The 25,777-nt window shown below is 38.3% G+C and overlaps 1 protein-coding gene across 7 annotated transcripts in view; it reads left to right on the top strand.

Moving 5' to 3' along the window:
• The window catches only part of LOC308665430 (protocadherin gamma-C3-like), a gene marked incomplete at its 5' end in the record, with an annotated part of 208,181 nt that overhangs the window by 96,695 nt on the left and 85,709 nt on the right, over window positions 1-25,777 (top strand). The window contains one exon of one of the 7 annotated variants that reach the window (XM_081323461.1): window positions 5,439-7,992. The exons of 5 other annotated variants lie outside the window; for them this stretch is intronic. In XM_081323461.1, the coding sequence (XP_081179587.1) occupies window positions 5,593-7,992 (2,400 nt within the window). Of the gene's footprint in view, window positions 1-5,438; window positions 7,993-15,359; window positions 17,941-25,777 lie in introns of those variants that run through there. One more of the 7 variants, XM_081323459.1, reaches the window with a different exon arrangement.

Genomic DNA, 25,777 nt, shown 5'->3' with positions numbered 1-25,777 from the left:
ATTTAAAGTTAAAAAGGAAAAACAGAAAAATGCCAATAACATGTGCCACCAATTCACTGTTTAATTCCCGTGAAGTAACAAATTACTTCTACAGCCAAGGAAGTCTAATAAGCCCCAGACTTACACATTGCAACCAAGTACAAATTGCAACCATAATGAATAGAATTTGATCCTTTATGTTGCATGCTAAAACATAATAACATCATAGTTATTCCCTTTTTCAACTGGTAGTTTTATTTCAAATAAAACTTCTTTGTGTCTTGTATTTGCTGCAGTTGCTAGAAATGTAATCATTTTTGGAATATTCTTTTTATTTAATATAATTTATATCACTTTCTCATGGACATACCTTGAAGCAATATCACAGTTGAAATGAGAAAAACTATTCTGGGATTTCTTACCCAAAAGACAAATTTATATATGTGAAAATGGAACATAAACATATTGCAGGTTATATCACTACTTAATTGAACTGCTTTTTAAGTGGACAGATATATTCCACTTAATCAAGACATTAGAAACCTATGTTCACGCCTCCCTGTTTATACCAATACAACCTTGAATGAAACAATCAAGGATGTGCTATTCAGTACTTGTCTACTAATTGCCCATAGTTATGAACCAGAGGGTCTTTTCTCACTGCTAAACTGGAGTCCTCTCTTGTATCTTTGAACCTACAGAAAGCTGGTTTGAAATTTGCTGTTTCCATTACAAGTCATATCCTGCTTCTATTGAGTGACTGTAATAACTTGATCATTTGTGTCCACATGGTGACGGCCAAGTAGAAATTACGGAATATATACTTCCCCATTGCACATACTAAAGAGATATCTATATCTCATTCATTGACTCCATTACTCCTAAGGGTACCAGGCCATACAAATCCATTCTATATTAATTTATTAGTTTTGAATAATGGACTATTACTACTAATGTAGACAAATTCTTTGCAGCAGCACATAAAATACGACCAGAATTAATATATAGTAAGTGTTAATTGAGCTAGAAATATCCTATGTTTATAATTTAATCTCAGTACTTAATATTATTATTGTAATATTATTATTGTAAGTTATGTTTACTAACACATTTTTAACTGGATTGGTTACCATCCCAGTATATCAAGAGTTCAATTTAGTTTGGTTATTTTAAGCTAATTAAAAAAGTTAGTAAATTTTACACCAGCTGGTAGGTTTTAGAATTATAGTTCTTTATTGATACTTTTAACTGTATAGATTTTCTTCCGTTATTTTGCATAACTTTCAGACCTGCTTGTAATTTTTAATTTACTGTACAGATTAAGTTCATGGTAAACATGTTTAAGGCTATTAAAATCTAGTATTATAGATACAAAATTGCTGGATTACTTTGGTATTGTCTATTTTACACATGCCAGCCACATGACCACGGAGACGTCCTCGGACAAGCGCTGGCTCTTCGGCTTTGAAACGGAGATGAGCACCGGCCCCTAGAGTTGGAAACGACTAGCACGCATGTGTGGGGGAACCTTTACCTTTACCTTTATTTTACACATTATGCTAGACAAAGAAATGCATAGACAGAACTGACTAATCACTTGATTTTCCTCTAAGGCAATGGGAAATAAAAAGATTCTGTAGGCTTTGATTTTCCTCTCGGATAGGATAGGACTAAGGGAAGAATTACTTTAACATCCAACTTCAATATTCTACTGGTATCTTAACACTGATATTGCTATCTACAAGTCTGATTTACTCGTGGATTGGGACACAGTTGGAACAAGCTGTTGCCAGAACATGTTTGTACAGTAGTTAGGCAAGCTTAGGAAATTCAGCCTTTATAGTATGTCAAACATGCTTGCAAACTGATGGATGCAACTAGGCCTCCAAAGATTCTGCACATCAATTCTTTACATACAGTCCCTGAAAATGTTGGTTTGGGGTTTGCTCCACTGAAGATATTGATACCCCTGGAGACTCGCCAGCAGCTTGTAGTCTTTCGCCCTTTCTAAAACTACATGGAGCCTGTTTCTGCAGGCATCTTGCATTTTTGCAGCCATATTTTCTCTACAAAGCCAGTAGAGAACACAGTATTCTGGATTGTTTAGACAGTATAGAGAGGGCAGAAAAGGCCTCATTCCACCATCCTAAGAGGAAACATCTGTCCCAAAGCTCTATATGCTGTCACCAGCAATCAGCTGTGGTCTAGAATAGACAAGTATTTCCTGAGCAACTACAAGATGCTTGGACATCAATTCCTATAATTCCCCAGCAAGACAACACCCTAAAGTTGTTGAGATTGGGATACACTGATCTAGAATGCAGCTAAAAGCATTGGAGAGGAGCTGATTGCTGCTTTGTACTGCAATACCTATCACTTTTGAATGGGCAGGTGGTTTCCAACTTTGCAAGGAGGAAAACCAAAAGCACCTTCCTTCCAGCCCTTTTCCAAAGAAAAATTTACAGACATACCCTGCCTATCTCTGCAAAGCTGCTGTTAAAAAAAAACACTTCCATTGTAGACGGATGCCTTTTTTCCTTCAAAAAACTGCATAGTTATTTGTGAATTTTAAAAAGGTGCATGGAAAGGATTAGGTTCCTCCTCTCACCTATATACAGCAATCCAAAGCAGTAACAAGTCTTTATATCATTGCAATTTAAACATTTTTAAAAACAGAAATCTACTTTGCAGAGACACAAAGGCACAGGGCATATCGACATAATTTCTTTCACTTGCTCCTATTTTGTGCTCAGGCCAACTTGACTTTAAATCAGCTTCAGACAATCCTGTTGTGTCTGAAATGCCTGGGCAGCAGCTTGCAAAGTCCTCCCATTGGACAGTGCTCTGCTGTTGTTCCCACCCAACCACCCAATCACTTTCTTTGGGACAGGTCTTATATAGAAGAGATTTTTTTTCAGTAAATTCACCACTGTACCGTTTTATCTTTTCTCAGTTACATATACTCAGTTATAACAATGAATGTACTTTAAAAAGCTGAGTTTCAGAGAAGAGCAACTAAGATGATCAAAGGCCTGGAGACTAATACATACGAAGAATGGCTGCAGGACTTGGGTTTGGCTAGTCTAAAGAAAAGAAGAAATAGGGGAGACATGATAGCAGTATTCCAGTATCTGAGGGGCTGCCACAAAGAAGAGGGGATCAAATTATTCTCCAAAGCACCAGAGGGAAGGACAAGAAACAATGGTTGGAAACTGATCAAAGAGAGAAGCAAGCTGGAATTAAGGAGAAACTTCCTGACAGTGAGGACAATCAACCAGTAGAACAGCTTACTCCCAGAAATCGTAGGCGATCCATCGCTGGAGATTTTAAAGAAGAGACTGGACATTCACCTGTCTGAGGTGGTATAGGTTCTCCTGCTTGAGCAGGGGGGTTGGACTAGAAGACCTCCAAGGTCCCTTCCAGCTCTATTCTATTATTCTAAAATTCTGCATACAAGGCAAAGACAATAAACAATAATTTTGGTCTAACAAAACCATGTAAGAGATGTTATTCAGGGAAACAAAATGCAGGGAGGTGCTTCTGTGAAATTACATCAGGGATGGTCTTGAAAAAAGGGGAACACAACAGGCAATAACTTAAGGCAACAGAACCAGAAAACACTAGTTTGAAAGTAGAATAAAGTGCCAGGAGGTTACATTTGTAGTGGCTGGCAGGTGGGTTCAGTGACTGCCATTCATCCTGCCATCCGAAACTGGTTGCTAGTCTGTGTTGATGGCGGGACAACCAGGCAGCATGAAGACCTTAAGGATAATGACAGGCATAGAGAAACATGTTTAATAATAAAGTTAAATCAACTTTAAGCAGCTGTCTCTTCTTTTATTTTTAATTGCACTATAAAGGAATAACAACACTTCAATATAATCACATTTATTCTACTCACGTCTTGTGTCAACTTTTCATTTTAGAACATAAATACAGAACATTTAAAAAAAACAAGATTGGAAGGGACCTTGGAGATCGTCTAGTCCAGGGCTGGCTCAGGGATTCTGCGAGTTGAAGTCCACGAGTTGTAAAAGAGCCAAGGTTGCCTCCCCCTGGTCTATTCCAACCTCCTGCTTGAGCAGGAGACCCATTCTGGGCAAACAATTGTCTCTTCTTGAAAACCTCCAATAATGGAGCACCCATAACTTCTGGAGGAAAGCCATTCCAGTGATTAATTGTTCTGTCAGGAAATTTCTCCTTAGTTCTAGGTTGGATCTTTCTTTAATAATCTTCCAATGGTTACTGACAGACTAAGTCAACCCCCTCCTCCCTCAAGTACCAGAAGACAACTTTCATGTGATTCCTAATCCTTTTCTTCATTAGGTTAGATATACCTAATTCCCTTAACCACTGTTCGTACAATTTAGCCCCTAGCTTCCTTATCATCTCTGTTGCTCTTCTTTGCATACTTTCTAGGGTCCCAACATCTTCTTTTCTATCATGGTGACCAGAACTGGATGCAGTATTCCAAGGGTGGCCTCACTAGTGCCGTACAAAGGGCACTAGTGATCTAGATACTATCACTCTGTTGACACATCCTAGGACTGCATTGGCTTTTTTGGCAGCTACAGCACACTGCTGGCTTATACTTAGGTAATGATCCACTAGTACACCAAGATCTTCTTCTATATGTTATTGACTTGGCTTCACAAGTCTGTACTTTGTGACCTGTATCCCCCTGCAATTTGGCCTCAGCAACTACTGTTGAACTTTCCAAGATATGCAAGACAAAGTGAAAAATAAGGTCTAATTTTCCTCAAGTAGGTAAGTGAAGTCCAAGACCAAGACTTCAAATGTATCTGATAGAAAAAAACATATGCAAATGTCCTCACGGTTCACCCCACTCAGGGCCCTGTACAGGGAACTGAATATTTGAGGATGAGTGTGCCTTTGAGTTAGGCTCCTGGACAAAAATTTTCTTGGCAAGATTTTTTTTGGGAAGTGTCTTGAAATTGCCTCCTTTCTAAGGCTGAGAGAAAATGACTGGCCTAAGATTACTCAACTGGCTTTGTGCCTTTCACGGCCTCACGATTTCTTAGCCTGGTGCCTTAACCACTACACCAAACTTGATATCACATCCATAAAGCTGTTTTCAGTATATCACATATAACTATGTTTTCCCCAAGATTATAAAAACAATGCAAGAAATTACCTTGAAAACCATTGACTGGGGCAAAAGAAAAGAAGCACTGACTCCAAAATTATAATCACAATGTTTTTTAATATCCACTCAAGTCCACTATAAATATAACGCTTAAGAAGCAATCTGCAGTATAATGATATTCGCACTGTGTTTGGTCAGAAGCAGAAAAGAACTATTCCTTGCAGTTCTCTTTCTGAGCCTCACAGTGACGCTGTTGACCAACCTCATCAGCACACACTGGTAAAAACTGACTTCTGTCTCTAAGATTATTTCACCAGTACTATGTGGACTGGGGAAACAGAAAAGAGGGAGAGAAAAGAGAGGATACTGAAGCTTCCAAAAAAGAAACTGCATGAGATTTCTTCAACAAAAATGAGATGGTTCGTTTCTATGGAATTTTCTTGCCTCCTGATGAAAATTTGATCTGATCTGAAAGGAAGCAAACCAGGTGGTGGAGAGAGGTCAAGATGGAAAGAAAGCAAAATAATGGAAGAGCATACAGAAGGCAAGTATTACTTCTCTTGCAATTATCATTCCCTTACTGGGCTGCTTCAGAGCAGATTCATTATACAATACCTGAGGAAATGACAAAAGGCTCTATTGTGGGAAATCTTGCTAAGGATCTGGGGCTGAGTAACAAAGAACTGGCAAGACGCAATGTGCATGCAGCCTCGGTGGATGATATGAAATATTTTGGAATCAGTACAGAAAATGGAAATCTCTATATAAATGAAAGGCTAGACCGAGAACAAATATGTGGTAAAATTCTACTTTGCTTGGTTAATTTTGAAATAGTGATTGAAAACCCTCTGAATATTTTCCATATAACTGTAAAAATTCAAGATATTAATGATAATGCTCCACAGTTCCTTAATGGCAATATCAACTTGGAAACAAGTGAAGTTACTTTGCCAGGCACCAGATTTCTTCTTGGAAGAGCTGAAGATGCCGATATTGGAATAAATTCTTTACAGAATTACCAGCTCAGTTCCAATCCATATTTCATTTTGGAAATAGAAGAGAGTCAAGATGGACATAAATTTGCAGATTTAGTCCTGCAGAAACCTTTAGATCGTGAAAGTCAAGAATCTATATATCTGGTTCTTACAGCAATAGATGGAGGTGAACCTAGAAAAAGTTCTACAGTGCAAATATTAATAAACATTACTGATGCCAATGACAATCCCCCCATTTTTATTCAAGAGATTTATAGAGTTAGTCTGACAGAAAATGCTCCTATTGGAACCACTGTGCTCCATACTTCTGCTTCTGATGATGATGAAGGCATAAATGCTCAAATCAGGTATCATTTCAGCAACATACCAACAAATGCCCAAGAAAAATTTAGTATGGATCCAACCAAAGGGATAATTACTCTCATTAAAACATTAGATTTTGAAGAAACCAAAGAATATATTATCACAGTGGCAGCAAAAGATGGTGGAGGATTAGTAACACACTGTAAAGTGCAAATACAAATTGTAGATGAGAATGACAATTACCCTGAGATAACAGTGGTTTCCTTATTTACCCCACTTCCTGAAAATTCTAGGCCTGGAACTTTAGTTGCTCTTATAAATGTTAAAGATAAAGATGCTGGTGATAATGGAAAAATAACTAGTTATTTACAAGATGATTTGCCATTCAAGATTCTTCCATCATCCAACAATTACTACACACTCCAGACAGACAGACTCCTGGATAGGGAAAAAGCATCTCAGTATAATATTACAATCACAGCAATTGACAAAGGAACCCCCCCACTGAGCACACACAAAAACATCTTGCTGCACATCACTGATCTCAATGACAATGCCCCTGTTTTTAAGAAAGCGTCCTACAGCATCTATGTGCCAGAGAACAATCCTTCTGGGGCCTCCATCTTCCAGATACAAGCCTTTGATCTGGATGTGGATCAAAACTCACACATCACATATTCAATCCTTGCCAGCAACATTGAAGAACTTCCCATCTCCTCCTATATCTCCATTCATCCTGAGGCTGGCACCATCTACGCCCAGCGGTCCTTTGACTATGAGCAGTTCAGGGAATTCCAGCTGCAGGTGAAGGCCCAAGATGGCGGGAGTCCCTCTCTCAGCAGCAATGTCACAGTCAGGGTGTTTATCCTGGATCGGAATGATAACAGCCCTCAAATCCTGTCCCCTTCACCAGACTCCAAGGACTCTGCCTTCTTTGAGATGGTCCCTCGTTCAGCCGAGGCAGATTATCTGGTAACAAAAGTGGTGGCCGTGGATGCTGATTCCGGACACAACGCCTGGCTCTCCTACCAGCTGATCCAAGCCACAGAACCGGCCCTCTTCACTGTTGGCTCCCATACGGGTGAGATCAGGACAGCAAGAACTTTTCTAGACAAGGATGCGGTTAAACAGAAACTTGTAATTGTGGTGAAGGACAATGGGCAGCCCCCTCTCTCAGCCTCTGTCACTCTGAACTTGGTGTTTGCTGAGAACTTCCAAGAAGCCCTTCCAAAAATGAAAACCCAGTTGAGCAATTCAGAGTATCAGTCTGACCTACAATTCTATTTGATATTGACCATAGCTGTGATTTCATTCTTATTCCTCTTCACAGTGATTCTGGCTCTTGTGATGAAACTCCAGCAGTCAGGGAATCCTAGATTCCTACAATGTTTTGGTCCAGTCCCACATACCAAGACTGGTGCAATATTTCCTTCCAATTTTGAAGAAGGGACATTGCCTTATTCCTACCAACTTTGCCTTTCCTCTGAATCCAGAAAGAATGAGTTTGCTGTGTTGACACCAAATATTCATGTTGCTGAGAATATTCTTTGTGATGAAAAATTTGGTATATCTTTTGCAGAAATTGGAGGAAACAATTTACCTTGTGAGGTGAGATAAAATAGAAAAGTAAACGTCTTACTCTTTCTCATAATACAATGCTATCTATATATGTTTGATTTGCAGTTAATTGTATTTTTCCCAACACTTTTAGTTGCATAAATGTTTTAGATAATATTTGTCTATCTCAATAGATTGTGCAATAATGAATCTCATTTAACATACAGCACATTTAATATTGAATCCCATAGCACACTTTCACTGGCTTATTGTCTCGTGTTACAATGTTTTTTTAAAAAAAAGACTGCAAGACATCTGTGCATATTACATCGGAAGTGATGTTCTTCATAATGTACACCTAAGAATAAGACTGCTAACATACGCTGGATCATGGAGAAAGCTAGGGAGTTCCAGAAAAACATCTACTTCTGCTTCATTGACTATGCTAAAGCCTTTGATTGTGTGGATCATAACAAACTGTGGCAAGTTCTTAAAGAGATGGGAGTACCAGACCATCTTATTTGTCTCTTGAGAAACCTATATGCGGGTCAAGAAGCAACAGTGAGAACTGGACACGGAACCACTGATTGGTTCAAAATTGGGAAAGGAGTCCGGCAAGGCTGTATACTGTCACCCTGCCTATTTAACTTATATGCAGAGCACATCATGAGAAAGGCAGGGCTAGATGAATCAAAAGTTGGAATTAAGATTGCTGGAAGAAATATCAACAACCTAAGATACGCAGATGATACCACTCTAATGGCAGAAAGTGAAGAAGAACTAAAGAGCCTCTTGTTGCGGGTGAAGAAGGAGAGTGCAAAACTTGGGTTGAAACTTAACATTAAGAAAACCAAGATCATGGCCTCTGGCCCTCTCAATTCCTGGCAAATAGATGGGGAAGAAATGGAGGTAGTGACAGATTTTGTTTTCCTGGGCTCCAAGATCACTGCAGATGGGGACTGTAGCCAAGAAATTAAAAGACGCTTGCTCCTGGGGAGGAAAGCCATGGCAAATCTAGACAGCACACTAAAAAGCAGAGACATCACCCTGTCAACAAAAGTGCGTATAGTCAAGGCTATGGTCTTCCCAGTTGCAATGTATGGCAGTGAAAGCTGGACCATAAGAAAGGCTGAGCGCCAAAGAATTGAAGCCTTTGAGCTATGGTGCTGGAGAAGACTCCTGCGAGTCCCTTGGACTGCAAGGCGATCAAACCGGTCAGTCCTAGAGGAGATCAACCCTGACTGCTCTTTAGAAGGCCAGATCCTGAAGCTAAAACTCAAATACTTTGGCCACCTAATGAGAAGGAAGGACTCACTGGAGAAGAGCCTAATGCTGGGAAAGATTGAGGGCAATAGAAGAAGGGGACGACAGAGAATGAGGTGGTTGGATGGAGTCACTGAAACAGTAGGCGTGAGCTTAGATGGACTCCAGAAGATGGTAGAGGACAGGAAGGCCTGGAGGAACATTGTCCATAGGGTCGCGATGGGTCGGACACGACTTCGCAACTAACAACAACAACAAAAGAATAAGACAAGAGGTTTGATTCCTTTAAGGCAGCATGTTTTCAAGAAATAATTGTTGCTTTATGATTACACCATCTAAAAAAACATTTAAGTGGATCATGCCTAAGAGAACTGATAAATGAGGGTTGGAAAAATATATTGTAAATATCTGCAAAATCCTATTTTCTTTGGATATTTATTGAATTTCAGATTTCTTTTACTCTGATTAAAGGTGAGTAAAAGAGCAATTTACCCATTCCATTCTAATGCTATGCTGAATCTTTGGTCTTTTAAAAACCTATCAAAGACTCTTCATTAAATAACATTAACTTACGGTAGCTTAGTAACAACAATCATAAATATATGCAGCTTTTTGCCTGTTTATTTGTCCATTTAACTCATTATTCTCAAATAGTATATCAGGTTTGGTACAAAGCATAACACAGATAAAAGTAAGTTTGCTTAATGTTTCTGTATGCTTTCCTAATGTTACAAAACTGCAACAGGATTTAATATGAGTAAGAGAGTGGGATAGTTGAAAATGTGGAAATACCAATGTAAAGCAAAGGCCAACTTTCATTTCCCTAATACTCTGTGGAATTGTGAGCCAAGTTCACCTTCTAGTTATACTTCTAAACTATGTAAAAATCAGTCTTACATCAATAACAGGGAAGATTCTAGAGAGTTCAGTCTATAAACTTCAAAACAGTACAGTAATGAGTAGAAGTCAGCAGAGATTTATTAAGACTTGCCAGACTAAACTTAGCTCATGTTTTAATCTGTAACTTTCTTAGTAGGAATGATGTAGATATAATAATATTGATATCAAAACAGGAGTTAGCAAAGCACTACATCTCATAGTGTACTTCAGAGTATGATAAGTAGATGCATAGTAGGCTTAAAAGTTCTATATGGAGAATGCTCATCATCCTATATTATTAAAGTTGATTGAGGTATGTGAGCTGGTCGTTAAAAATTCATATTGGGTCATGTGCTTTTTAACATTTCTATCAATGGTTTGAATAAAGAGACAGCTTATCAGATGTGCAGACAATGCAATATTGGATAAAATAGCAACTACTCAGCAGGCAGAAATAAAGTTCAATATGATCTTGATAGTTTATGGAAAGGTGGTGAAAATAACAGAATGAAAGTTAATGTAATTATGTTGTCAGACCCTTTTTTAAAGTTACAACATAACTGTTAAATGTCCAAATAATAATAATATAGTTGTAAGAATAACAAGATTGCATTTCTGAAGCATCTTGATATTTTATATAGCTGCAGAAATACTAAAGCAGCAGCAGTTTTTGATGGATTATGGGCCATCAAGCCAATACCAGCTCTTAGCAACCACATATATCAATTTTCTCCATTATGATTGACTGCAACACTGTCTTTTAGTTCTTCCAATGGTGTACTCAGTATTGTTGTAAAGAGTCCATTCACCTAGCTGCTGATAATCCTCTTCTTCTATTTTCTTCCTTCTGTCCAGTATTGTAGATTTTTTTAGATAGCTAGGTGTTAGCATAATGTGTTCGGAGCATGTTCATTTGTACCTCTTGGGTTGATTTGTTTAAAGATCTATTTGTTGGTTTTCTTGGCTATCAATGATATTCTCAAGAGTCTTCTGCAATACTAAAGTTTAAACGCATCGATACTATTGCTATCCTACTTCAAAGTCTTGCTTTCTCATCCATAGTTTGTCACAGGAAAAACCATTGCCTTACGCAACTCTGATCTTTGAAGATAAAGACACAATTTGGCATATAATAATCTTTTTTAGGGCCTTCATTGCTACTCTACCAAGTGGGAGTCTGCGGCATATTTCTTCTGCTGGCTCCTTGCAACTATTAATCCAGAAAAGCTGAAGCTATTCACCATATCAATATCATCTCTGTCAGTGTTAAGACTGATTGCTGTGCCTGTTGTAATTAGTTTGGTATTTTTAAAAATTTAACTGTAGTCCCATTTTTTCACTATGCTCCTTGATTTTCATTATTAGAGTTTGCAAATCATTTACATTTTACATTTTTTTCTACAAAAGGATACAAGTAAGTTGTCACTGGATCAACTCCTGATGACTTAAATCGACTTACTAATGGTGTTTTATGTCTATGATGGAGTCAGAAGTATTGTTATCGTATTTTTCTGGGCTGTTTTTTGAATTTTCATTGTAAACTATAACCATGGATTTCTCAGTTAGCTCCCCCATTCAAGTATTGACCAGGACCAATTTCGCTTAATTTTCTAGTTCAGTCAAGATGGGCTTGGCGCTGCCAAATAGTTGGCACTTTAATTATGAAACATTGATTTTGGGATTTAAATCATAATTATATGAGGAGGCCTGAAAAATAAAAAAAATAATGTTTTCATAATGCTCTGCATATATCTTGCCTTTCCATTTCTTTCAGAGCACAGCCACAATATGCTAAGTTTAAGGAGTCAACAAACTTGTTTAAACAATACTTCAAGTTCTTTGATAATCTTAACATTATAGAAATGAGTGTTTTACCATGATAGCAGACCAGCTCTAAACTGATCACATTAATAAACAATATGGGATAAATGTGATAATAACAAGGCAAAATTTTTGGAATGTAGAGTATATACTTTAACCTTATACATGCATGTATTTATTGTTATTTTGAATGGGTATTTTTTGCTGCATAAATATAATTTGCTAAAAACAGATAATGGAATGTCTCTTTTCATATATAAGAGAAGTCAAGGCCCTAAATGCTTCCGAACCCTTTCCATATCTAATATTTAATCGACTTTCTAAAAATAGTAACCCTATAACTTTTCTTTATAAGCAATTGCTAAGTCATACTTAGACATTCAAGAGATTAAGAAAGTATGATAGTGAATTGACATGACTAATAAATCTCCTCCTCCTCCTCTTCCTCCTCATCATTTTAGCCATTGTCTTATCGATTGCAGGATGAAGACCTCTTCCGCATGTTTCCAACCAACACAGTCCTGAGCTTTCTTTGGCCAATTGGGCCTGCAATACTTGCTTATGTCATTGCTCCATCTTGTTTTAGGTGTCTTTTGTAGATACTTTTTATCAAATGGGATCCATTCTATAACTGCATTGGTCCATCTGCCATCACTTCTTGCCATGTGAGCAGCCCATTTCTATTAAATTCTTTTACTCTCTTGATGATATCGTATACTTTTGTTTGTTCTGTAATCCATGTGCAGGTCTTTCTATCTTGTCTTGTAATGCTGAGTATGTATCTTTCCATGGCTCTTTGTGCCACTCCTAGCTTTTGTATCAATTGTGAGATTAGTGCCCATGTTTCATTGTCATATAGTTAGAGTAGGTAGCATACACTGATCGTAAACTTTTCGGGCATGGGGGGAAGTTGTTCTTGAAAATTATACTTAGCTTGCTGAATGCCTGCCAACCACATTTAACACGCCATTCAATTTCCTTTATTGTATCACCTCTCATTGAGATATATTGGCCAAGATATATGTAGTAGTGGTTTATTACAGCCAGTTCTTCTTCAGATATAATTTGGTGAATTTATTAAACATAACCTAATCATTTGCAATTTCACTGAATAATTTCCTTGTAAACAACCATTTTTATTGGTTTGATACCAATGTATCTGTAGCTACATTATTAGAGAATCCTTATGATGAGACTATACAGTCAAAATTTCTTATCTGATTTGCCTTCTCTACATATATATCTCAGGTAGAGAAAGAAGGAATGACCTTGAAACACATCAAGATGTTTAATGGCTGCTCTTCTCTTACTTCAGAATCTTTATTCAGAATCATGTCCTACATTAACACTAAGAAAACTGACTAATGAAAACATTTTTACTCCACTTCACTTCACTTCACTTTATACATCAACTCTGAGTATAGATCTTGACTGTTCCAATGAACTTTTAAAATCCCAGTTGCACCTCAGTACAATGGGTTTTGCATACAACAGACCCAATTTCTTTTGTGATTTACATGAGTTGTTCCAATGATCTCATTTGTACCTACTTGCATCATATCTATTATGTCATTTACCAAATGACATAAATTCCCACATTATGTCAGTGGACATTCAATGGACGTTCCTGAATAAAGAACATTCCCCTCCTCTGCAGTTTCGCTGTAAATTCATAGATCTCTAACAAAATCTGTGCAATCATTTTTCTTCATAATTTCTGTGAAAAATTACTGTGATTCTGATAATGCTTAATTATTTAAAAAGTGATCCGTGAGAATGAATCTTTATAGACAAAAGCCACAGTAACTTATGAGGTGGGAGTGTGTAATTTCTGCTTTTTCTTACAACCACTCTAAAACTTCAAAATTTGGTTTGAAGTTGAGGTGAGGTGGCTATGATTTCTGTTCTTACCATGGCAAATTATTAATTCCTCCTTGTTATGTACATATAGATTTCACCTCAAGATTTACCCTGAAGTTAATTTCAGCAATAATTTAGCATTTTTCTATCACCCTGTTACCTCAACAGATAGTGAATTTCTTTGCTCTCCACTTTGTGTGTCTTTTTTAAATAACACAAAGAATTTTCTTAGCAATATGTTAACATCTCTGTTTTTAAAAGTAATATGTTCTGGTAAAATAAATATACCTTGGTAACTTGGACTGTTTAGAAATATTCATCTTCAAAAGTAAATTTAACAGCCATTAAGTAGAAGAATGTCTCTGTGTGTGATTATTTTTTTCTTCCGTTCAATTTTTTCCAGTTCTTGGAGGCTGCCTAAACAAGTCCCTGCAGTTTTCTTGGCAAGGTTTTTCAGAAGTAAATTGCCATTGTCTCCTTTGTATGGCTAAGAGAAAGTGACTGTCCTAAGGGCACCCAGCTGGCTTTGTGCCTAAGGTGAAACTAGAACTCATGGTCTCCCATTTTCTGAAATAGGAAACACAGTAGGAAAATATTTGAAAGTTCTTGCTATAAATAATATTAACTGTAGCATTATTTGAATTTTATTGAGGCAGGGTGATCTATCACCAACTCATAAATAAACTGATGTGAACCATGAATTTTCCAGAGTGCTTGTTAGAAAAGGGACTGAAAATAAAACTGCTAGTATCACAATGCTGCTACAGTCTATAGAGTCACTTCACTCTACAATTCTGATCTATCCATATGAAAAAAGACAGAGCTGGGAATTGTGTAGGAAATGACATTAAAACAGGAGTCTGGAGCAATTTGGAAGAAAAGCTAAAGATTTGGAAATAGTTATCTAAAAAGATGACTTAGCCTGAATAAGATAAAATTCTGAGCATGATTTGGGAAAGGGAAAGGAAAATAACTTTTTTGTTTTAATTAATTAATTCCTGCTCAGTGAAATTATTGTCAGGGGACACAAAAAGTATTATCACCACAAAATTCATAACTATTTATAATATCCATTGTTTTATTCATGGTCTGCTCACGAGGTTTTTTTGAAGACATGTACTGTATATTCTATTTGGGTACACTATTTCCCTTCATTTACTGAGTTTAGAATCCATCAATCAAAAGTCATGCTGACCACAGTTCTATATTAACAGATGCCACATCAATAAATAAGTGGTAAATTGTTACTGAGAAATTATTATAGTTCATATAAATATCGTCTACCAATACAATTTCCATTCAAAGTTGCAAAATAAATTGCGTGCATGTATGTTTAAAAAAAACAGAGCTGTGTGAAGCATGAAAGAAAACTACAGAAAAAAGAGAAACACGCGTGTGAATGTAGAAGCATTCAGCCATACCACAACACGTTTTAAATCCTTAGCTTTAAATTGGTAAAGATAAAAGTTCTTGCAATGCTCTGCCTAAACCTCAAAGTGCCGCTGTTGGCCAGCACAGACTGCTAAAAAGAGTTCATGCTATCTGCGATATGCAGTTCTATCAATGTTATCCAGGAAAATTGAAGGATACAGATTCAGAGCTGATTTGCAGACCGAAGGAAAACGGGTTCAGGTGGTATAAGAAAAAGGGCCATTTTCTTTGTTCAGATTTCATCTATTCTCAAGATCATTTCACCTAATCATAATAAGTTTAAAAAAAGAAGAGGAAGAGGTTATAGCCTATTATTGAAGAAGACAGATGGACACAAGAGACCGAAAGAATGGCAAAGCATTCACAAGGCAAGTACTGTTTCTCTCACTATTCTGTTTCCCCTACTGGGCTGTCTCAAAACATATTGGTTATTCAATACCAGAAGAGATGGCAAAGGGCTTTGTTGTGGGGAATCTTGCAAAGGACTTGGGATTGAATATCAGGGAAGTGAAAAAACAAAATTTACATCTAGTTTCTGTTGCAAAAATGCACTATTTCAGCATCAATGCAGAGAATGGAAACCTCTATGTAAATGAAAAGATAGATCGAGAAGAAATATGTGGGAAGGCTCCACTCTGTCTTCTGAGTTTTGAAGTTGTGGTTGAAAATCCTTTGAATGTTTTCCATATAACTGTATCAGTTGAGGACATTAATGATAATGCACCTTATTTCTTGGACAACAACTTCAACTTAGAAATAAGTGAAACCACTTTACCTGGAACTCGATTTCTCCTTGCAAAAGCTGAAGATCCTGACATTGGAAAGAATTCGCTTCAAAACTATGAGCTTAGTTCCAATCTATGTTGTAATTTGGAGACTGGAGAGAGAAAAGATGGAAATAAATACACAGAACTAGTGATTAATAATCCATTGGATCGTGAAAATGAACCATATGTACATTTGATCCTTACAGCCCTGGATGGTGGTGAACCAAGAAAAACCGGGACTGCCCATATATGGATTAATGTCACTGATGCCAATGACAACCCACCCATTTTCAGTCAAGAATTCTATAAGGTTAGGTTGGAGGAGAATACTCCAGTAGGGTCCCCTGTGCTCCAGGTTATTGCTTCTGATAAAGATGATGGTACAAATGCCCAAATCAGATATCATTTTGGCAATATGCCTGGAAATAATCATCCAATATTTCATTTGAATCCAATAAATGGAAGCATTACACTTATGTCCCCCTTGGACTTTGAGGAAACTGCAGAATATACAATAACAGTAGTAGCCAAAGATGGTGGTGGCTTAGAAGCAAACAGCAATATTGAAATAAAAATATGTGATGAGAATGATAATGCACCAGAGATAAACCTGGTCTCCTTGTTTAGCTCACTCTCTGAAGATACTCCACCTGAAACATTAATTGCTTTAATCAGTGCAAATGACAAAGATGCTGATGATAATGGAAAAGTTACATGTTATTTAGAAAATGATACCCCTTTCAAGATCCTGCCTTTTTCTAATAATTACTACAAGCTCTTAATAGATAGACCTCTAGATAGAGAAAGAATTTCTAAATATAATATTACAATCACAGCCACTGACAAAGGAATCCCTCCACTGAGCACCTACAAAACCATCTTGCTGCAGATCTCTGATATCAATGACAATGCCCCTGCTTTTGAGAAAGCGTCCTACAGCATCTACGTGCCAGAGAACAATCCTTCTGGTGCCTCCATCTTCCAGATTCAAGCCTTTGATCCGGATGTGGATCAAAACTCACACATCACATATTCAATCCTCACCAGCAACATAGAAGAACTTCCCATCTCCTCCTATATCTCCATTCATTCTGAGACCGGCACCATCTACGCCCAGCGGTCCTTTGACTATGAGCAGTTCAGGGAATTCCAGCTGCAGGTGAAGGCCCAAGATGGCGGGAGTCCCTCTCTCAGCAGCAACGTCACAGTCAGGGTGTTTATCCTGGATCGGAATGATAACAGCCCTCAAATCCTGTCCCCTTCCCCAGACTCCAAGGACTCTGCCTTCTTTGAGATGGTTCCTCGTTCAGCCGAGGCAGATTATCTGGTAACAAAAGTGGTGGCCGTGGATGCTGATTCCGGACACAACGCCTGGCTCTCCTACCAGCTGATCCAAGCCACTGAACCGGCCCTCTTCACTGTTGGCTCCCATACGGGTGAGATCAGGACAGCAAGAAACTTTATGGAGAGAGATGCTGTGAAACAGAGACTGGTCCTTCTGGTGAAGGATAATGGACGGCCGCCCCTCTCGGCCTCTGTCACTCTGAACCTGGTGTTTGCTGAGAACTTCCAGGAGGCCCTTCCGGAGATGAAAAGCCAGATGAACAGCTCAGAGGATCAGTTGGACCTGCAGTTCTATTTGGTGATGGCCTTAGCTGTGATGTCATTTTTATTCCTCTTGTCAGTGATTCTGGCCATTGCCATCAAACTCCGGCAGTCAGGAAAGTCCAGTTTCTTACCATGTTTTGCTCCCGTTTCTCATTCCACAGCTGGGGTCATATTTCCACCCAATTTTCAAGATGGGACTCTGCCTTATTCCTACCAACTTTGCCTTGCCTCAGAATCCAGGAAGAATGAATTTATGTTCTTGACACCGAATGGTCACACTATTAAAAATACCCTTAATGGTGATAATAGTGTTCCTTTTGTAGGCAACAGTGAAAATCAATTAAGTTCAGAAATGGATCATGACATTAAGGTAAAAGAATTTTATAATCATTTATTTTATTTCAGATTCCATGATCTTTTTGTGCTAAATGATTTTTTTCATTTATTCAGTTAACTAAATAATTTTCAATTTGCCTAAATATTGCCTTTCACAAGCACTATGAAATCTAGCATCAGTACTACTAGATTTAATGGTTTAAAGATCCCTGGTACAACTGTTGGGGCAATGCCTTTATAAGTTATTGTTGTTTACAGGGCTTTTTTTGTCATAGAACGCTCAGAACGGAGTTCCGGCACCTTTTTTGGATGGAACCTTGTAGGGTAGGCAAGGCCTATGTGAGTTCCGGCACCTTTTTCTTTTACAAAAAAAGCACTGGTTGTTTACAATTACATAAGTAATGTATGATGGAAACACACAGACCTCTAAAACAGACAAGACATTGGATAATCCTGAATTGTATGTCTAAAGAGCAGCTACATTGCAATGTTCAATTTAATATAATTCAGTTGATGTAGTATCAGTATTGCCAGCTCTCTTTCCTCTCATTTTCTTAAACTTTGAACACCAGATTCTTTACATAGCTTCTTTGGTCCTTCCACCAAACCTCATCGACATTATGGAACTATTTTATGGAGATTGTAAACCCATGAAAGAGAAATTAACCTCAGTCACCCATTAGATGCTAGGGAGCAAAGCTACCACAGCAGGTCCAGTTGCATCAGTGAAGGATATCAAATTCATAGCATCATATTTTCTTTCATTTTAATGTTGCACATTTCAGCAAAATGTGTCTAGGCTTGTCTTTAGGCTTGGGATAGAATCCCAGATGCCAGGGGCTTTCTCAAGTTTCTCAAGCTTTCATTGCAGGGATAAAGAGTCTCTTTGGATAGTGAGATGGATGGCATATAAATTTGATAAATGATAAATAAGTAGTAATAAAAATGTTAACATTACTTTCTCTCTTTATTGCTTCCCAACCAGCCATTTTCTAATTTGCTAGTGTTGGAAAGCTTCAAAAGAGAGATGTAAGGAGCTGATATTTTTCCCTGCCTCTAAATGTGGAGAATATTTAGAGCAGATCTAGAGGTAATCTAGAATCCCCCTCATTGCTTGCAACAGAAGGAAAAGCAACAGAAGTCTGGAAAGTTCTGTTGATTCTTGAGCACCAAACTCTGCTCTTTTCCTTCTCCATGTATTGCTCCCTAAATAATCATGTTTATACAGTAGTTAAATTTATACATTCAGATATGCTATATTTAATTTGTTTTCAGCATTTACATATAAATTATTGTAATTATTTCTAAATTTATACCCATAAGTGAAAAAACAGGTTTTGTTTTTTTAACAAATTGTGGCCTTTTTTGCCATGCCAAACCCCTCTGACGTTTTACAATACAGAGCCTGAAAGATTTGCCAATAAACTGCTTCTTAAGATTTCAAAAGTTATAGTGCAGAAGGACCTTTATTTCACCACTGGGGGGGATGTTGTTGTTGTTGTTAGCTGCGAAGTCGTGTCCGACCCATCGCGACCCTATGGACAATATTCCTCCAGGCCTTCCTGTCCTCTACCATCTTCTGGAGTCCATTTAAGCTCACGCCTACTGCTTCAGTGACTCCATCCAGCCACCTCATTCTCTGTCGTCCCCTTCTTCTATTGCCCTCGATCTTTCCCAGCATTAGGCTCTTCTCCAGTGAGTCCTTCCTTCTCATTAGGTGGCCAAAGTACTTGAGTTTTAGCTTCAGGATCTGGCCTTCTAAAGAGCAGTCAGGGTTGATCTCCTCTAGGACTGACCGGTTTGATCGCCTTGCAGTCCAAGGGACTCGCAGGAGTCTTCTCCAGCACCACAGTTCAAAGGCCTCAATTCTTTGGCGCTCAGCCTTTCTTATGGTCCAACTTTCACTGCCATACATTGCAACTGGGAAGACCATAGCCTTGACTATACGCACTTTTGTTGACAGGGTGATGTCTCTGCTTTTTAGTGTGCTGTCTAGATTTGCCATGGCTTTCCTCCCCAGGAGCAAGCGTCTTTTAATTTCTTGGCTACAGTCCCCATCTGCAGTGATCTTGGAGCCCAGGAAAATAAAATCTGTCACTACCTCCATTTCTTCCCCATCTATTTGCCAGGAATTGAGAGGGCCAGATGCCATGATCTTGGTTTTCTTAATGTTAAGTTTCAACCCAAGTTTTGCACTCTCCTTCTTCACCCGCAACAAGAGGCTCTTTAGTTCTTCTTCACTTTCTGCCATTAGAGTGGTATCATCTGCGTATCTTAGGTTGTTGATATTTCTTCCGGCAATCTTAATTCCAACTTTTGATTCATCTAGCCCTGCCTTTCTCATGATGTGCTCTGCATATAAGTTAAATAGGCAGGGCGACAGTATACAGCCTTGCCGGACTCCTTTCCCAATTTTGAACCAATCAGTGGTTCCGTGTCCAGTTCTCACTGTTGCTTCTTGATCCGCATATAGGTTTCTCAAGAGACAAATAAGATGGTCTGGTACTCCCATCTCTTTAAGAACTTGCCACAGTTTGTTATGATCCACACAATCAAAGGCTTTAGCATAGTCAATGAAGCAGAAGTAGATGTTTTTCTGGAACTCCCTAGCTTTCTCCATGATCCAGCGTATGTTGGCAATTTGATCTCTAGTTCCTCTGCCTCTTCGAAATCCTGCCTGCACTTCTGGTAGTTCTCGATCCACATACTGCTGAAGTCTAGCTTGTAGGATTTTAAGCATGACTTTACTAGCATGAGAAATGAGTGCAATGGTGCGATAGTTTGAACATTCTTTGGCACTGCCTTTCTTTGGAATTGGAATGTAAACTGATCTTTTCCAATCCTGTGGCCACTGTTGAGTTTTCCAAATTTGCTGGCAAATTGAGTGTAGCACTTTTACTGCACTGTCTTTTAAGATTTTGAATAGCTCAGCTGGAATACTGTCACCTCCACTAGCTTTGTTGTTGCTCAGCTTTTCTAAGGCCCACTTCACCTCACATTCTAGGATGTCTGGCTCGAGGTCAGTGACCACATCATTGTGATTATCTGGGACGTTAAGCTCATTCTTGTATAGTTCTTCTGTGTAATTTTGCCACCTCTTCTTAATCTCTTCTGCCTCTGTTAGGTCCCTGCCATTTTGGTCCTTTATCATGCCCATTTTTGCATTAAACGTTCCCTTCATTTCTCCAATTTTCTTGAAAAGATCTCTGGTCCTCCCTATTCTATTATTTTCTTCTATTTCTTTGCACTGTTCATTTAAGAAGGCATTCTTATCTCTTCTAGCTATTCTCTGGAATTCTGCATTCAATTGGGTGTATCTTTCTTTTTCTCCCTTGCCTTTCGCTTCCCTCCTTTCCTCAGCTATTTGCAAAGCTTCCTCAGACAGCCATTTTGCTTTCTTGCATTTCTTTTTCTTTGGGATGGTTTTGGTTGCTACCTGTTGTACAATGTCGCGAACCTCTGTCCATAGTTCTTCAGGCACTCTGTCTATCAGATCTAATTCCTTAAATCTATTTGTCACCTCTACTGTATATTCAACAGGGATATGATTTAATTCATACCTGAGTGGCCTAGTGCTTTTCCCTACTTTCTTCAGTTTAAGCCTAAACTTTGCAAGGAGAAGCTCATGGTCTGAGCCACAGTCAGCTCCTGGTCTTGTTTTTACTGACTGTATAGAGCTTCTCCATCTTTGGCCGCAGAGCATATAGTCAATCTGATTTCTGTGTTGACCATCTGGTGATGTCCATGTGTAGAGCCGTCTCTTGGGTTGTTGGAAAAGAGTGTTTGCTATGACCATCGTATTCTCTTGACAGAATTCTATCAGCCTGTGCCCTGCTTCATTTTGCACTCCAAGGCCAAACTTGCCTGTTATTCCAGTTATCTTTTGGCTTCCTACTTTAGCATTCCAATCCCCCATGATGATAAGAACATCATTTTTTGGTGTTAGTTCTATAAGGTGCTGTAGTGCTTCATAGAACTGGTCAATTTCATCCTCTTCAGCACTGGTGGTTGGGGCATAGACCTGGACTACTGTGATATTGAATGGTTTGCCTTGGATTCGAACTGAGATCATTCTGTCATTTTGAGGATTGTATCCCAGTATTGCTTTTCCTACTCTTTTATTGACTATGAAGGCTACTCCATTTCTTCTTAAGGATTCTTGCCCACAGTAGTATACCTGATGGTCATCTGAATTAAATTCACCCATTCCTGTCCATTTTAGTTCGCTGATACCTAAGATGTCAATGTTCAGTCTTGTCATCTCTTGTTTGACCACGTCCAGTTTTCCTTGATTCATGGATCTTACATTCCAGGTTCCTATGGAGAAAAAATCTTTACAGCATCGGACTTTCCTTTCACCACCAGACATATCCACAGCTGAGCGTCCTTTCGGCTTTGGCCCAGTCGCTTCATTCTTTCTGGCGCTACTAGTACTAGCCCTCTGCTCTTCCCCAGTAGCATATTGGACGCCTTCCGACCTGAGGGGCTCATCTTCCAGCGTCATATCGTTTTGCCTTTTGGTACTGTCCATAGGGTTTTCATGGCAAAGATACTGGAGTGGTTTGCCATTTCCTTCTCCAGTGGATCACGTTTTGTCAGAACTCTCTGCTATGACCTTTCCGTCTTGGGTGGCCCTGCACGGCATAGCTCATAGCTTCATTGAATTACGCAAGCCCCTTCGCCACGACAAGGCAGTAATCCATGAAGGGGACTGGGGGGGATAGATAAGTTCAAATGTCAAAATCATTCTACACATTTTAATACCAACTTCATTTTATTTATGTTCTTATGACAATAAATATATTTTTTCATGGGTAGTCATTCTTTTATAGTACAGACAACAAAAGTAAATTGGCCACTGTTTTTTGGTTAGGTATGGATATGCGTGTAATTAGATTTTCTGTACTTGGTTTCTAGGTCTAGCATGCACTGTGAATTTTATCATAATGTCAGTGTCACTTTCTCCTAAAGGAAATGAAATTGTTGGCAAAAATGTTACAGGCTTCTTCATAAGTATCTATATGTTACACAACTTAATTCTAAAAAGCTACTATAAATTGAAATTCAAAATTAAGGCTTTCATTTTTACTAAAATGTTGTAGATTCTTTAGCGGATATGTTCTAAACTTTAAGACTTTAATTTTGCAAATATAGTTTCAGTGGGACCTAGTTTTTAATTATAATATTTTTATGTGCATTCTTGGGACTTCTTCCAATTTTAATTTCATAATCATGAAGTTCTTTAATTCAACTTCTTGACATAAAATGAAGATTGGAATGAAGATCAGTGAACTTATAGGAAAACAACTGTGTGAAGTTATTAGTTGTGACTCCAAGGCTAAGAAATGCAGTGAAAAATTAATCCTTCACAATTCAGCAGCTTCAGAGGACAAAATGTGGAGAAACTAAACACAGGCCAAACATTTCAGCTGTAAGACAGTATCAGTTGAACAACATGTATTTTCACTTTCTGGCAGCTTTCTGTCATTCCTCAGTCACAAATCCCCTTGGTGTTTCTTAACAAAATAGAAATAATAATTCCAAAATGTTCCTAAAACCACAAAAGAGGAGCTATTCTTTTATTTCTGTTTATTAACATTGGTATTGACATCTGCCAAGTCAATACCAAGCTGATCCATTCCCTCATTCCTCAAGAAAAAGAGAAAAGTCTTTTGACAGGAAACTGCAAAGGATCTGGGACTGGGAATGAAGAAGCTAACTGATTATATTATCCACTTTGTTTCTTCAAGCAAGACTCCACATTTTGCTTTGGAATATTAGAATGGCCATCTGCACATCACAGGGATAAGGAAGAGAAATGGGGCCAAAAGAAGGAGCATACTTTCAATTGTGAGATTACAGCTAGAGATATGATTAAAAATTAAAGAACTGAAGTAAAATTCACTGATATTAATTGTGTTAGCCTTTTTGGCTGTTACTTCTTCTTCTAAAAGTAGGACCATGCAAGATCAAATAGCATAGGAAAAAATGGGAAAAGTGCTAAGTCCCCCATTGCTGAAATGTTGCTTATCTTTAAAAAATACTGCAGATAATATGATATTTAGTGAGATATTTCTAAATATTATATTTAATAAGACAAAGTAGCTATATTTTATAAAGCCTAAAAGAATGGAGTTTTATGGTTTGGGGGTATGGAATTTTGTGTGATTGAAAATAGTACATTGACTATTTTTATTTGCAAGTTAACAACAGACCAAATGCAAAGTTATGTGTGTAATTAGGAATTAGAGAAGGATAACCGTATTGCCTGGCTTGATATTTGTTGTTGTAATCAAGTAGTTCTGCATGAGCAGATGATTTTACTGTGGCTATTTGACATTCTTCATTCTCTTCACAGGTGATCCTATCTTGCCACTTCTTTCAACTCTTTTTTCAAACACCTTCACTTTTCCTAAGCATCTGGGCCTCCCGCTATAACTGTAACTTTTGCCTTCATGTTATGTGCCCAAATTATTTAAACTTTACCTTTTTAGTACTTCTAGGGAGCAGTCTAGTTTTACTCTGTTTCTGGAAGTTAGGGAAAAGATCCTAGAATCGTAATTATAAACTGGTTGTTTATTTATTAGATTTTTATCTGCTTTTATTATTTTTATAAACAAGTCAAGGCTGCAAACATAGATAATATTCTTTCCTCCTCTTATTTTTCCCCACAACCACCCTGGAGGTGGGTTGGGCTAAGAAACAATTGGTCCAAAGTCACCCAGCTGGTTTCATGCCTAAGGCGGGATAACAAGCTATGGTTCCCTGCTTTCTAGCCTGGTGTTTTTACTACTAGACCAGGGGTTGGCAACCTTAAATAGTCAAAGATCCACTTGGACCCATTTCCCAGAGGAAAAAAAACACTGGGAGCCACAAAACCCGGGGAACTTGATTGAAGAGTTTAATTAAAAAGAAATAGAGGCTGCTGTGCATGAGCTCTCTCTCTCTCTCTCTCTCTCGCTCGCTCTCTCTCCCTCTCCCTCTCCCTCTCCCTCTCCCTCTCCCTCTCTCTGATCTTCTGCTCACCTGGAAAGCTGGCTTCATGCTGTTCTCGGACAAGCTGACACACATTCTTATTGGGCTGGTTCTCCTGCCCTGCTTTCTGCTGCTTCCTGTGGAGACGCAGCAAAGGCAGGAGCCCCACCCAAAAAGGTTGTCAGCTTCTCAGAGAACAGTGTGAGTTACACCCAGAGAGGAGGGGGGAGAGAGAGAGAGAAGGGAAGTGCAAGTGCCTCTCTCTGTCTCTGTCTCTCTCTCTGCAAATGGCTGGGAGTCGCAGGAGAAGGTTGAAGAGCTGCATGCGGCTCCAGAGCCGTGGGTTGCCGGCCCGTGTACTAGACCAATTGTGATGTGATATGGCTGCAAGAAAGACAAATTTATCTGCATCAACATAATATAGCTTTTAAATCACCGAAGGTATTATTCAACTTTATTCTGCATTAATCACAGTCCATCTCAAATACTTTACCGGTTTGGAAAACCATTGTTTAAGAAGTATTAAAACTGGAACTGGTTTAAAGAAGGGTACTGAGGATGATCAGGAATTAGAAAAGTAATACTATTAAGCAAGTCTGAAGGAACTAAAAATCTTTAGTTTTGAGAAGGGAAGACTAATAAAGGGAACGTCTGCACTTCATGAAAACAAGGAAAAATGTACTCGGAAAAAGACTGGCCCAACTAAAATTGAGAGGGAAGAGTGACCAATTATTAGAATCTCTAGAACACAAAACCAATCATAAATCCCAAGAAAATAAATCAAAGATGAGAAAAAGAAAAAAAATCAAACAACAATCAGGAGATCCAGGAAACATACCCACGGACAAACATAGAAGTCTTAAATGTTTATATACTAATGCTCAAAGCTTGGGGAA

The sequence above is a fragment of the Vipera berus genome (genome assembly GCF_964194415.1).
Source record: "Vipera berus genome assembly, chromosome: 3".
NCBI lineage: Eukaryota > Metazoa > Chordata > Lepidosauria > Squamata > Viperidae > Vipera > Vipera berus.
Note: the sequence above shows the minus strand (reverse complement) of the source record. Positions and strands in the feature narration are given on the sequence as shown.